This window comes from Oncorhynchus mykiss, chromosome 1, assembly GCF_057628025.1.
Source record: "Oncorhynchus mykiss isolate SJ-2025 chromosome 1, ASM5762802v1, whole genome shotgun sequence".
In the NCBI taxonomy this organism is placed as follows: Eukaryota; Metazoa; Chordata; class Actinopteri; order Salmoniformes; family Salmonidae; genus Oncorhynchus; species Oncorhynchus mykiss.
This window is the reverse complement of record NC_143022.1, coordinates 38,058,521-38,073,363: the sequence shown is the minus strand read 5'-3', so window position 1 is coordinate 38,073,363 and position 14,843 is coordinate 38,058,521. Positions and strand designations below refer to the sequence as shown.

Sequence of the window (14,843 nt, the reverse complement as noted above, 5' to 3'; positions counted from 1 at the left end):
TCAACACATGCTCCACCTTTTCCCCTGATAAACACTCATCACACAGACTTGTAGAGTGGCAGACTAATCTAGGTTGGATAGAATGGGAATGTCATAAACCATGTATTTTTTGAATGACAGGAAATTAGCTTTAAACTGATTTTTTTTCTCACAACATCATGGCAAAATGTGTAGAATAGCAGGAGATTAGCTATAAAACTGCCATTTTTTTGCTCTCTGCCGCATAGAAAAAATGCTTTATTAAAAAATGTTTAGTTGGGTGGGGGGGGGGGGGGGGGGGGGGCGTCTTGCTCGTACCTTCCGGGGCCCTGAGAAACTGCGCTATGCCACTACCTATGCTAACCATTATGCTGCCTAGCTAATTTTCGGTTACCCATGCAAAGTCATCCAATCGTACAACTGTACTTACTGTAGGCTGTGTGTAGCCGGACTGATCATAAGACTAATAATGGGCATTCCGGTTGCCTATATACTATGTGGCTCTGCCGCTCTCTGCTGGTTGAAGTAAAAATGACGTATTACCTGGACGGGCCTGTTACATAATAGGCTAAAGCGTAAGACATTCCTGCTTAATTGTTGCTTTGTATCGTGTAATAATTTGTCCCTGTATCCGATTGTATCCAATCAAGTAAATTGTATGGTCTGGCATTTTCGACCAGACAATATTATGTTCCTTTGATGTTGATAGCTTTGGCTTCGACTTCAAACAGGTCACTTGGTAATGTTATTGAACCCGCGCGCCAGTATCAATAAGGCTTCAGACACACAGAGCACTGTTTAAATATGTTTTTATATACACCGAGGCGGAAAAAAATGATTGTTTGACACTAGCCAATCCGTCGCGGTCAAAAGTTCAAATTTTGAACAGTTTTACTCATAGCCCACAGTCGTTCAAGGCAAACTAGGCTACCTGCTACAGCAGGTTTTTTATATTTGATGGGGACAATTATATGGTTGAATGAATAATGCAAATAGTGTCACGATTAAGAGAAAATTGTGTGAATTAAATGTATTCAGATGAACCCGCCTGAGTTGCCTCTCACTACCCCACTGACCAGACCACTGTGATCTGGTCGGACCAGACAGTACAGTAGTTAGAGGAAATGTGGAAATATTCAAGCTAGAAATATGTGTAAAATTATTATGATGATGAAGAGAATTGTCAACAGGGGAGGGAAGTACTAATAAAACGGTAACATAATATATCAGAAAAATGTGAGTATCAATCTGTTTAAAACGTGTATTAAATAATGGTATTGAGTGTCGGGCAATTGTATCTGACATGGCACTTTGCGTCTTGCAGGGCATCTAAATAATTTAAGATGCTCCGTAACGCGCCTTGAATACTTCATGATTGCATTACCACATTAGTCTAGAATAGATCATACAGTCTGTGCCATTTGCGCTCTCTCGTTCTGGCTTCCACTACTGTAATGCAGCAGCATCCTTGGTACGTGCACAACCACACTCTCCTCATGGCAACACCGATCACAAGCGAACAGAGTTCAACCACTTTCAGTAGTAGAACGGGTAGAGCGCTCTTTCTCAAAACTGGTTAAATACACCTCCCTTGACTCAAGTGACCAATGTTGCATCACAGTTCGCCCGATTTTTTCACTGGGGGAATCTAGTCGTGAAATCCTTTCTGATTAATGTTGCCGATTGCAGGACATGTATGTCGTGGAAATGGTTCATTCCTAATGTAAGACGTGCAGAAATGAACGCGCCGCAACCCAACTATAACTCAGGAAATCCACCAAACCCATTGGTGGTGTTAAGCACACCCCTTGGAGCTGTAATTCGATGGTTGTCTATTGGACGGCCTGTACAGTAGGAATATGACTGCCCACTGGCTTTACGAGACGCCAGTATCTGTATGATTTGCATATGCAGTTCAGGTTGCAGATGCAGGGGAGATGGCATGGTTGGGGTAGCGCAAGTGGACTGAACTTCTGCGTTTGTCTAGGCCACACTGCTATTCTTTAAATGCACTTAACTTTAATGAAATATTGTACCTTCTTTTTCAGAAAACAGTTACAGTGTTTGCATGCATTAAAGTGTCGCACTCATCAGAGCTATTGGAGTTATTTTCTGTTACAAATGACCTGTTCAAAAATAAAACTTGGGAGATTGGTGAGTAGGCTATATTGTATATTTTTATCTGGTGAAATGTTTGTATTCTGTTCAAAATGAGAATATTTTCCAAATGTTTTTGAAATAGCTTGATACAATGTTTCACAGGGTGTATGATGTGTTATAGGCCTGTGCTGTAGAATTAATCACTAGTGTTGACCATATTTGTAATTTTGACTGATAAGATTAAAAGAGAACCATGCTAAATATTGTACAACCGAAATGTATCGAGAATTCAGATGAAAATGCCAAAGAATAGCCTGCCAAACTAACTGAGATTGCCATATAGTTTTAAATCCCAAAGTTATTTTCAGCATTTGGATTCACACTATGTAGGCAACTGCTTTGCCAAATTCCTAAGGCCACAATTAAGTTTACATCTGCATGCCATGTTGATGTCAAATAAGATGTATGATAAGGCTATTATTATTACTACTATGCTATTATTGTGTTATTACCCCCCTCCCCAGCCACTCATGTCAGCATTGAGTAGGATATCTTATAAATCTGAAATCAGGTAAGCCACTGACTAACGTACATTGCGCCTATCCCAATTCCACTGTGCGTGTGACAGCGGCTAACCTGGTTTTAGGGAGACTTCCCTGCCCCTCCTGCCGTCGTGGGAACTGCCCTGTCCAGACAGACTTTCTCTACATGTAACGTATATCCATCCGCAAGCTGTACATCTAGTGCTATCTGACACCTATTAGGTTTTACTACCCTCCTTGTGGCCTTTCTGAGTACTGTATTATATCTCAGGACACAATCTCTGGACAGACTCTCAGTCAGAGGCCTTTGTCATTAGCTTACTATGGACCTGCCGTCCTGTAGACCTTTCATGCCATCTACTGGGACTCTACTGGTGGTGAGCTTTTCTTTGGCATTGCCTTAATTGACTTTTATGTGTATTTTGTTAATTAGCATAGATACTTGTATCAATGTATATAACTATGTATAGTCAGTTCCAAAACAATTAGCTTGACAATGTGTCCCCATGGGGGGAAAAAAAGTAAACTTTCTATTGAAATCATGTGGCCTCAAGTATATTTATTTCCTTCTTACTGTACAATTAAACGCCTGTGTGTTGTTTCAGTATTGAGTTTATTGCATCCTGGATGACTCCCAGTAGATACTGTAGATATGTAAGTGATGTAAGTCAGACTCATTAACAGTGGCTTACTCAGCATGATGTGAACGTGCAAACGCTCACAGCACCACCCCATCAACAGGCAGTCATGCAGGCAGCAGGGCTATATCTAGAACATTCAGGACCGGCTACAAACAGCCTCTAGCCCCCTACCTCTTAGACCCAGGCACACGTGTACTGTACATTTGAAATTATTGGATAGGTATAAGCAGTATGGCAAAAGTGGAACTACCATCATAGGGCTTATACCTATCCAACCCTTTCAGATCTAAACAAGTAAGTCTGTTTTTGGCAGGGCCCCCTTTCTTTCTAGTGATAACAACATTCAATGCCATGCCATGATTTCCAACCCACGTCCTGTCTAGATACATATTGATCTGTCTGGTTAAGGTCATTCTTTATAACGTTTCTATATTTAAAAGGCAAAAGTTTCACCGGCCTCTTGCTGAAACATCCTAAACAGATTAGGTGAGAGAGGATCCATGATGAGTGGTACTGTATCTGTGAGCAAACATAATGCCCTCATTAGGTTAGCACCCTGCCAACACATCATAATCTGTTAATGTTCTACTGTTTCAGATTGCTTTCCTCCGGGTTAGATTTTGAGTGGGTGAGGTTGTGTGTGAGAGTGGTAGTGCCCTTGTGACTGTTCTGTCTGTACAGGCCACAAAGGGGATGTTTCCAAAGATTAGAGACTAACTGGATGTGTTTAAACTGCTCCTGAACTGGAAGGCCTTCCTGTGTGATAATCCCTAATAGGAAAACATCCATTTTAATCAGTCTGTGTTTTGGTATTTGTTTTTTTCCCACATCTCTCTCTTATCTTCCCATGAGACTATCACACAACATTAGCGTTTAGTGTTTCACTTCCAGTGCATACTCATGTCAATGTGACCCTGCAACAGCTCAGTGTGTGTCTGTGTGTGTGAGCCTCCCTTTCCCAGGTGCGGTTTAGTGAAGTCATACCAGATCAGAGAACTGTCCCTCTCTCTCTCCTTTCTTTTCCCACTTCTCTCACCCCCCTCTCTGTCTCCCTGTCTCTCTAGACTATGGGAATTGTAGGGATTTGGGGCTTATCTATCCCCAGCCAAGCCAGACATGTCCTGATCTTATCACCATAATCCAATTCCACATAATTCATCTTAATATCAAAACTGTTTTGCCCTTTCAAGTAGCTCTGACAAACATACACTACCAGTCAAAAGTTTGGACACACCTACTCATTCAAGGGTTTTTCTTTATTTTTACTATTTTCTACATTGTAGAATAATAGTGAAGACATCAAAACTATGAAATAACACATATGGAATCATGTGGTAACCAAAAAAGTGTTGAACCAATAATAATATATTTTAGTTTCTTCAAAGTAGCCACCCTTTGCCTTGATGACAGCTTTGCACACTTTGCATTCTCTCAACCAGCTCCACCTGGAATAACTTTCCAACAGTCTTGAAGAAGTTCCTACATATGCTGAGCACTTGTTGGCTGCTTTTCCTTCACTCTGCGGTCCAACTCATCCCAAACCATCTCAATTGGGTTGAGGTCAGGTGATTGTGGAGGCCAGGTCATCTGATGCAGCACTCCATCACTCTCCTTCTTGGTCAAATAGTGGCACACTTACTGGTTAAGTGTGCCTTGAATTTATTTATTTTTTACAGACAGTGTCACCAGCAAAGCACCCCCACAACATCACACCTCCTCCTCCATGCTTCACGGTGGGAACCACACATGTGGAGATCATCCGTTCAAAAATTTCAAATTTGGACTCGTCAGAACAAAGGACAGATTTCCACCGGTCTAATGTCCATTGCTTGTGTTTCTTGGCCCAAGCAAGTCTCTTCTTATTATTGGTGTTATTTAGTAGTGGTTTCTTTGCAGCAATTTGACCATGAAGGCCTAATTCATGCAGTCTACTCTGAACAATTGATGCTGAGATGTGCCTGTTAATTGAACTCTGTGAAGCATTTATTTGGGCTGCAATTTCTGAAGCTGGTAACTCTAATGAACATATCCTCTGCAGCAGAGGTTTCTTTGGGTCTTCCTTTCCTGTGGTGGTCCTCATGAGAGACAGTTACATCATGCTTTTTGCAACTGCACTTGAAGAAACTTTCAAAGTTCTTGAAATTTTCCTGATTGACTGACCTTCATGTCTTAAAGTAATGATGGACTGTCGTTTCTCTTTGCTTATTTCAGCTGTTCTTGCCATAATATGGACTTGGTCTTTTACCAAATAGGGTTATCTTCTGTATACCAACCCCACCTTGTCACAACACAACTGATTGGCTCAAATGTATTAAGAAGGAAAGACATTCCACATGTTAACTTTTAACAAGGCACACCTGGTAATTGAAATGCATTCCATGTGACTACCTCCTGAAGCTGGTTGAGATAATGCCAAGAGTGTACAAAGCTGTCATCAAGGCAAAGGGTGGCTACTTTGAAGAATCTCAAATATAACATATTTTGATTTGTTTAACACTTTTTTGGTTACTACATGATTCCATGTGTTATTTCAGTTTTGATGTCTTCACTATTATTCTACAATGTAGAAAATAGCACAAATAAAGAAAAATCCTGGAAAGAGTGTGTGTCCAGACTTTTGACTGGTACTGTGTGTGCCTCAGCTACTCCCCCAACCCACAGAGGTAAGGGTTACAACAGGCATGTAGAGAAATGCCTGACATTGACAAAGTCATGAGACAACTACTGAAGGGTGGAAAAAAGGTCTAAATATATGGGTGCACATACAGTATGTAAAGAGATGAGGAATCTTTTTATGTGCTTTTCTTGGGATTCCTAACAAGTGGTAGCAAGGACAAATATTTACAGAGCTGTGGAGCAGCTAAGCAGAGTTTGTTTCAGGACAGTGGTGGTTCATGTCAATCATTCCATCAGACAGCCACCGTGTTTACACAGGTAAACACAGAGAGAGGGAGAACGGTGGGACTGAGTCATCTGACGGTGGGTCCAGAGAGAAGTGGGTTTGATCACTGTTTATGATATCACTTACTGTAGTGGTGAAATCTCTAACAATCTACATTACAGAGCAGAAAACTGTGAATAGACATTTTACTTTCAATGCCATCTAGTCTGCTAAATACACTTTCAGGACCAGGGCTGCTTATCATAAAGGGTTGGATAGATTTCATTTGCATTTTTGATCATTTGCATAGTCTGTTAAAAGTAGATTGTACTTGTTCCTAGTTATGCACTCGTGTCATGTTTGCTTTGTGAGTAAGTTCCTTTTTATTTTCCATGTTCAATTACCGAAGCAAGTCACTGTGGTTGAGATGAGAGGTCTAGACTGGAGCCTGGGAAATGGCGAGTATATGGTATGAGGAAGCACTTAAATAGAGAATGAGCGTTCATTAAATGTGTATGTTCAGCCATTTTGTGAGTGGACATGTCAACATAGCATAGTCATGTCCATAGCAATCATTGCTAGGTCACACATACTCTATGTCTACTGTATTATAATCACCCCCCCCCCCCCTCCCCATAGCTGCAGGTGCCAGGATGTGAGCACTACTTCACTCCCACACCAAGAGAGACATTTTTGTGACAGACTGTGTGAGCCACCTGTGTGTAATTAATATATTGTGCTTTCTGTCACTCACAGTGCATTGGAAGACTTGCAGTAACCATTCAAAACAGCTCCTTATAGCAGCCATTATTAATCTAGGAATACCTACAGTAAATGTAGAATGCATTAAACAAATGTGCCTCGTAGAAAGAGCGACTTGAGTTTTGAGTCAGCTTTATGCACTAGCATGTGAAATATTTAGAGTTGGACATTCCCAACAACGGCCAATCCTTGCTATATCCTATTGTGTCACTAAACCAGGCCTGTATATGCAAGTACATCTGCAAATATGATGTGGTTTCTTCAATTCTTCAAAGATGTCTTTCAGAGGATTGAACGTTTTCATTCATTCAAAACACACCACCAACAGCCAGATTATCTAAAACATAATGCCTCATCTTTTATTATATTTAAATACACAGAAAAAGTAATAATTCTCTAGGTAAAAGGTTTCCTAAATTATTTTACATTTCATACATAGGTACTATGTATCGTACTTCATATGGTATACAGTAGCCAAATGCTGTAAATATATTTATGTAGTATATACAGTATGTATAATGTATGTCAGTGGAGGCTGCTGAGGGGAGGACGGCTCATAATAATGTCTGGAACGGAGTAAATGGAATGGTATCAACCACATGTGTTTGATATCATTCCATTGACTCCATTACAGCCATTATTAGGAGCCGTCCTCCCCTCAGCAGCATCCACTGTAGCATATGTGGTAATCTGGATAATAATAATGACAGACAGTAGTTATAAAAGACAAACAGGGGTTAAATAGAATATGTGGTGGTGACATTAAAGGGATAGTTCACCCAAATCACAAAATTACATTGGTTTCCATACCCTGTAAGCAGTATAGACAATGCATGACAACAATCCATGCTTTGGATTAGTGTTCCTGGCACTGTTTCCTGTAATTTTATAATTTGGGTGAACTATCCCTTTAACTGAACAGCGAACAACTCCTTGGCCCTGCTGTCCCTTGTTTTATCTCCATGACGATTCTCTGGATGTCACGACTGCAAGACACACAAAAATAAGTGGGGATGATGTCTCCATTCATTTGGTTTGGTTAGGAAAACACTTTTCTCTAAACCAATTTTCTTTTTAAGGCGGAAGGAGAGCTTGCTAGATAGAGACAGTAAAGCATGCCCTGGTAGTGGGTAGAAGTTGGCCCTAACCATTGATTCAGAGTCTGATTCTGAGTTATTTAGCCACCTAATGGATTGGGTCATAGGGACAACTGATCCTAGATCTGTGATGAGGGGCAACTTCTACCTCAAGCATGCTACATCTATTTCCCCAATAAAGCCAGAGAAACAGTCCAAATACCTCAGCAACCTGGAGGGAGGAGGGAGAGCGCACACACACACACACACCGTGGAAACCCATTCCAACCAGTTAGGAGGAAACCCAACATCCCACATACAGGGCCATGGCCCTGTTTCAGTACTTCTGAAATGCATTGTTCCATTCTCTGTCCTTAGAAGTAATCACTCATCTGAAATATCATGGAGACGCTTACTTTACACTATCCAATCAAGTTGGATCAGAGATTACGTCACGGAAGGGAGGAAGGAAGGATGCATGTTTAAAGTATTCATACAGGGCCCATGACCTCACACGGGAGAGAATGGACTGTGCAATACACCTTACAGAGTTCTGAGGTCAGGCTCTCTCTCTCTCTCTCTCTTTGGAAGTCAAAGGTCACCAACATACAAGACAATGTGGAAGTAATCTCCCAAACAGAAACATAAAGGCCTCTCTGACACAATAATCAAAAATATATATTTTACACTACAGCCCGATTGGTCAGTCGTTGAGCCTCTTATCAATTGTAAAGCAGCAAAAATGTGTATTTGAATGTATTTAAATTAGGCTCACTCTTTTATACAGAAATAGAGTGGTGACAGTGTAACAGTGTGGTTGTGTTGAAACACAGCTGTCCGTAGAGAATAAGCCTGTTGTTCTGAGGGTGGAGAGACACCCTGCATCGCTGGACTGACTGGGGCAGGGGACACAGCGACATACTGTGGGGAATCATGAAGCACTCACAGCTGCACCACCGGTCTGGATGTTACAGCACAGCTGGAGTGGAGGGAGCAGCAGGAGGCAGAGCTACTGGTAGTCCACAACATGCACAACACACAGAGAGACAGATAGACACAGACAGACAGACAGACAGACAGACAGACAGACAGACAGACAGACAGACAGACAGACAGACAGACAGACAGACAGACAGACAGACAGACAGACAGACAGACAGACAGACAGACAGACAGACAGACAGAAACAGCTAGAGAGAATGGTGATCGAGAGAGAGAGAGACAGAAGTAAGGGAAAGAGAGAGCGGTTGGGACGAAACAGAAAGAGAAGAGGGAGGGGAGATGTGCAACTGAGTAAGATGTTAGCAAAGCAGAGTTGAATACCATGATTGTAGACGGACCAATTTAACAGATAACCAGAATGATCAGGGAATCAGATAGCATTAGAGGCGTAAAGGGGCAGTCAGAGGACAGAAGAAGGTCGTTAAGGGAAACCTTCAGGGGCAGGGAGTGGGTTGGGGGCTCCATGCAGGGACCTCCACCCTTAGTAACAGAAAAGAGGGGTGTGGCCGCCAGGCATGGCCCAAAAAATCAAGCCGAGGCAGGGGGGCAGAGCGGAGTGAGACAGGGCGGGGTAGTGGCAGGTAGAGTGTCACACATACACACCCTCAGGGTTGAGGCTGGACACCAGCGGGTTCTGCAGGTTGCGGGGGTGTCCCAGGAACTGCTTGGCTGTGGGGCGGGGAGGCGACTCTGAGGGGAGCAAGCTCAGGCCTGGTGGAGAGAAAGATAGAGGTTTAAGGTGAGCAATCATCTGAGTGAGTGTGTATGTTTGTGTTTGTATGTGTGTGTGTGGATCCGTACCTCCATTCCTATATCCTTCCTGTAGCAGGTGAGCTAGTTCCAGCTGGTCGCTGAGGTCTGTGCGTGAGTGTGTGTGTGTCGGCAGGACGCCCGCCTGCTGGATGAACTGCTGCAGGTTACACTGCCTCAACTCCTTGTTCAGCTCCTCCAACTCCTCCTGCTTCTCCTAAGGAGGGACACAGAGAGGGGGCCAGAACAGTCACACCTAATCCCAAATAGACCCCTAACCCCTACACGGACACACTTAATGATCCTATAGGCATAGGTGTTGTATAGGTCAAAAGTTGAGAATGGGCTTTAATGAGCAAATCTCTCTCCTCATTTCTCTCAAGGGAAAGAGGATACCTAGACAGTGACACAATTGAATGCACTCAAACAAAATGCGTCTTCCACATTTAACCCAACCCCTCTGAATCAGAGATGTGCAGGGGGCAACCTTAAATCAACAGCACCCAGGGAGCAGCTGTTGGGGGTTAACTGCCTTGCTCAAGGGCAGAACAACATATTTTTCCAACTTGCCGGCTCAAGGATTCAAACCAGCAACATTTAATTTACTGGCCCCACGGCGCCACGCTGAAACTGTCCTCTGAAATGTACATAGGACAGTTTCAGTCATGTTTGTATTTAGATACAGATAATTAAAGAAGCAGTGAGGTATTTCAGATAATGTATTTCTGAAAAGCTTAGTTGGAATATAAATCAATCACAAAACTGGCAGAGACATGAAATGTAATTTGCAATCATAGGAACAAAGGCAGACTAACTGGCGCTGTTCTTTCAAATGCTGTTCTCCTATTCTCACCACCAGAGGGCAGCAACAGCCACAGCATTCATCTCAGATGTCAGATTTATTTAACTAGGCAAGTCAGTTACGAACAAATTCTTATTTTCAATGAGAGCCTAGGAACGGTGGGTTAACAGCCTGTTCAGGGGCAGAATGACAGATTTGTTCCTTGTCAGCTCAGGGATTTGAACTTGCAACCTTTCGGTTACTAGTTCAACGCTGCCACCCCAGGGTGGCTTGTCATCATTAACAAACAGCCACTAGCTGCATAAAACTCCAGCTCGCCACTGCTGCCTGCAAAGGTGTAACATTCATGAACATACAGTTCATAAGCTTGTTGCAATCAGCAAAGTATGTTTAAGTGTATAGATGCCCATCAATTTGAATTGAACTTTGAATTGAACTGGGTGAAAAAGAAGAGAGAAGCCACTTGTCTTGCCAACGTCAACTATAAAGTCGCTTTTGGAACAGTGGAGAGAGAGAAAGGGGGGAGATAGAGAGAGATGTGCTCTACACCCTGCCGGAATGGATTAGTTGTGGGAAACAATTGACACCTGCCGGCTCATCTCCATTCAGATTCAGAGTGTTTATAGTCACATGTACTGGGGTTGCAGGTGTGTTTGCAGTGTACCAGGCAGCAAGTGGGTCCTTCCTCCTTGGAGGACCATTTATATAGGGCCAGGTAGCAGAGTGGGTCCTTCCTCCTTGGAGGACCATTTATATAGGGCCAGGTAGCGGAGTGGTTAAGAGCGTTGGGCCAGTAACCGAAAATGTCTTGGTTCGAATCCCCAAGCCAACTAGGTGAAAAATCTGTTGATGTGCCCTTAAGCAAGGCACTTAATCCCAGTTGCTCTGGATAAGAAATGTTGTGACTGACTAAATGAGTCAGTCATCATGACGATGTAGACCAAGTCACACTCCCACTTAGATGATCGACTGGCCTTCTAATGTAGCACAGCCATTACTTATGGATCCCCAGATGGGTTGTAATAGTCTAAGAGCGCCTATGGCCCTTTCTTAATGTGGGATGTAGCAAATGCACTCAACCCACATGAAATACATTAGAATATCATTAGCTACATAATAAAATAAGAGAGGGGGGGGGGGTTATTTGCACAATCAGTGTAGCCTTCTGTTTGTTTTCTTGGATAAACCTTCCAAAACCATTCTTCTACCTTGTCAAAAGCTGGTCTTATTACTGAAACAGAATGTATAATTCTGGATGTATCTGACCTGAACAGTAGCCCTGATCCACAAAGTGGCTCTGTTCGAGTATCAGGTTTCATGTGAATTATGATGAGGCTTGTGTTTCCCTCCAACTGGGTAAGGCCATTATTCACCAGGCACAGCCTCACCACAACAACAACAACATTAGAGCCTCACCAATCTGTTTTTTGGGGTCCGACACCGTTTCTGATTTTTTTGGGGGGCAAAACCTTCCGATACTGATATATCTGCCGGTACACTGTTTTACAGCTGGGAAATTAAAATAATTGCCATCCAAAAGAGCAATTGTCCACTAACTATGCTACAGACTTTGTGACAATTATGACACATAAGAATGTCCACAAGTGTTCAGATAAGCATGAAATTCCCTTTTTTTTCCATCCTATATTTGAATATCAGTTATTGTGGAGTTATCAGCCGATACCGATATAACATTAAAAGGCCGATACCGGCCGACAATATCAGTGAACCGATATACCAGTCCGGCTCTGAACAACATTACCGCCTCCAACTGTAAGCAACCAGACCTGCTTGTGTCCAAGTCAAGCCAAGAAAATGCAATCGGCATACTTGAGTAAAAGTAAAGATACCTTAATAGAAAATGACTCAAATAAAAGGGAAAGTTCCCCAGTAGGATACTACTTGAGTAAAAGTCTAAAAGCATTTGGTTTTAAATATACTTAAGTATCAAAAGTCAATTTAAAAGTATGAATTGAAAATTCCTTATATTAAGCAACCCAGACAGCACAATTTTCTTGTTTTTAAAATTGACGGATAGCCAAATTTACAGATAGCACACTCCAACACTCAGACATAATTTACAAATGAAGCATTTGTGTTTGATGAGTCTGCAAGATCAGAGGCAGTAGGGATGACCAGGGATGTTCTCTGGATAAGTGTGTGAATTGGACCATGTTCTGTCCTGCTAAGCATTCAAAATGTAATGAGAAAATGTATGGAGTAAAAAGTACATTATTTTCTTTAGGGATGTAGTGAAGTAAAAGTAAAAGTTTTCAAAAATATAAATAGTCAAGTAAAGTACAGATACCCCCAAAAACAACTTTAAACTATTTTTACTTAAGTGCTTTACACCACTATAATTGAATAATGATCTTTATTCTGTTTTGATCATTTTCTCCGTTTAAGATACAAGGATATAAGGAATTAGAGGCACTGTCAATGTCATACGAATGAGAGTACAGATTCGTATATGGGAGAGTATATCCAATCGGTCCAGATGAGAACTAGGCTGCCACAGCCAATCATACCAGTCAAGCAAGTTCAGTCAGACACCCAACAGGGGTCACATTACAATTCATAGCAAACATTCTTCCAATTAGATACAAGTTGGATTTAAGTACAAAACATTGATTAATTTTGAGAAAGTTTTTTTCCCAATAAATATACTGTAGATTTCCCCATCACCATTGGAGTCAGAGATCATATTTACTTGTTGTTGAGTGTCATTGCACTGATAAGTGTATACGTGTGTGTTTGCTGCAGTGTGCTGGCAAGAGGGGGAGCGAGGGTTCCTACACCAGTGGTTCCCAAACATTTTTGATAAAGTTTTTCAAATGTTCTTGTGATCTACCAGATCACAACGTAAAAGATCACTGCAGCCCACCATTAATTGATTGATGTCATTGATTGGCTCACTTGGTTTCCCAGGCTTGAATCAGTTTGTCCCACACCATTGACCCCCCATTTGGGTACCACTGAGCTACACCCATTGAGCTTCTTGTGGGTACTAGGTAGGTGTGTGGGTGAAGGAGAGAGCAAGCTACACACCTCTCTCTAGGGACCTGCCCTCTCTCCTTACCTGCAGCAGTGTTTCGGCCTTCCCCAGAGCCTTGTCCGTCTCTGATAACGCCCCCTCCAGCTCCTCGCTGTGCCTCCCCTGGCTCTGTAGCTCCGCCCTCATCGCCCCTAGGGACTCCTCACCCCCTGCCTGATTGGCCCTCCCAGGCTGGGCGGCGCCCCCTAGGCTCTCCCGTTGGATCTGCTGCTCAAGCTGGGCGGAGCGAGATGAGAAGTCGTGGAGTCGCCTGCCGCAGTCGTCCATCTTGGAATGGAGCTCCCCCAGCCTCCTCCTCATCCCCCTCTCTCTCTCCACCTCTGCCTGCAGCTCTTCCTCCCAGAACGTCTCGTGGGCCAACTCGGCCTGGTTCCTCCTGGCTGCCTGCTCCAGAGCTTCCATCTCCTCCGGGAGACGAGCCTCTGGGACAGGGGAGGGGGCCGGGGAGGCCCTGTTCCAGGACCGAGAGTCTCTCTCCATGGTTTCCAGCTGGGCCTCAATGGCCCTCAGCCTCTCCTGCTGCTGTAGAACCTGCCGGAAAACCTCCTCTTTGGACGGGCCCACTGGAGGGGAGGGAGAGGGAGAGTGGGGGGAGGGAGAAGGGGAGTGTGAGGGAGCATGGTGGGGAGGGATGGGGCTGGGTGAGGTCCTCTGTTCGGGGGAGTCGCGGGGAGACTTTCTGATGAGCTGCTTGGCTTTGGTTCTGGGGGAGGTGGAGGGTCCCAGGTTGAAGGTGAGGGACTTCTTGGGCTGGTTGTGTTTGATGGGCTCTGGGTCGGGGTGTTTGGACAGGGGAAGAGGGGTGACCCGGTCCTGGCTGGTACCAGAACCAGACCCTGGTCCATCACTGCTACTGGGGCCGGTGCGGCGCAGGAAGAACTGGACATCGTTGCTGTGCTGGCCCAGCTTGGCCAGGGACTCCAGGGGCTTCTCATTGGCTAACAGTTGCCTCTCTGAGTCCCTCAGTCTCTGGATTAGCACATAGCGACCTGTCTGACCTGTGGCAGGAAGAGAGCGGGAAAGAGATCGGGAGAGAGAGGGAGAGACAGAGAGCCACAAATCACCACACATACCAGACATCACCACACAAATACACAGTAAGTGGGCATCATGTTGACACCCAAAGTTCCATAATATATACAGTTAACTGCTAGTTGCCCTCTCTCTAGCTCTGGGCTATGGCTAATGGCTATACAAGACTCTAAACTCTAGGTCTGCAGTCCTTCACTCAACTCTCTCTCACTCACTTCTCT

The 14,843-nt window shown here is 43.6% G+C and overlaps 1 protein-coding gene and 1 long non-coding RNA gene across 11 annotated transcripts in view; one reads left to right on the top strand and one right to left on the bottom strand.

Moving 5' to 3' along the window:
* The first annotated feature begins 1,901 nt into the window (after positions 1–1,901).
* Positions 1,902–3,220, top strand: LOC149985487 (uncharacterized). The gene is made up of 2 exons (XR_016494862.1): positions 1,902–2,133; positions 2,708–3,220. It is a non-coding gene; the product is annotated as an uncharacterized LOC149985487 (long non-coding RNA).
* A 4,018-nt stretch (positions 3,221–7,238) lies between these two features.
* The window catches only part of rassf7a (Ras association domain family member 7a), a 71,801-nt gene continuing 64,196 nt past the window's right edge, over positions 7,239–14,843 (bottom strand). For all 10 annotated transcript variants that reach the window (XM_036976953.2, XM_036976946.2, XM_036976902.2 and 7 more), the window contains 4 exons: positions 13,615–14,588; positions 9,785–9,950; positions 9,587–9,694; positions 7,239–7,891 (listed from right to left, as the gene is read on the bottom strand). In XM_036976953.2, coding sequence (XP_036832848.2) covers positions 7,860–7,891; positions 9,587–9,694; positions 9,785–9,950; positions 13,615–14,588 — 1,280 coding nt within the window. In that variant the 3' untranslated portion in view covers positions 7,239–7,859. The remainder of the gene's footprint in view (positions 7,892–9,586; positions 9,695–9,784; positions 9,951–13,614; positions 14,589–14,843) is intronic.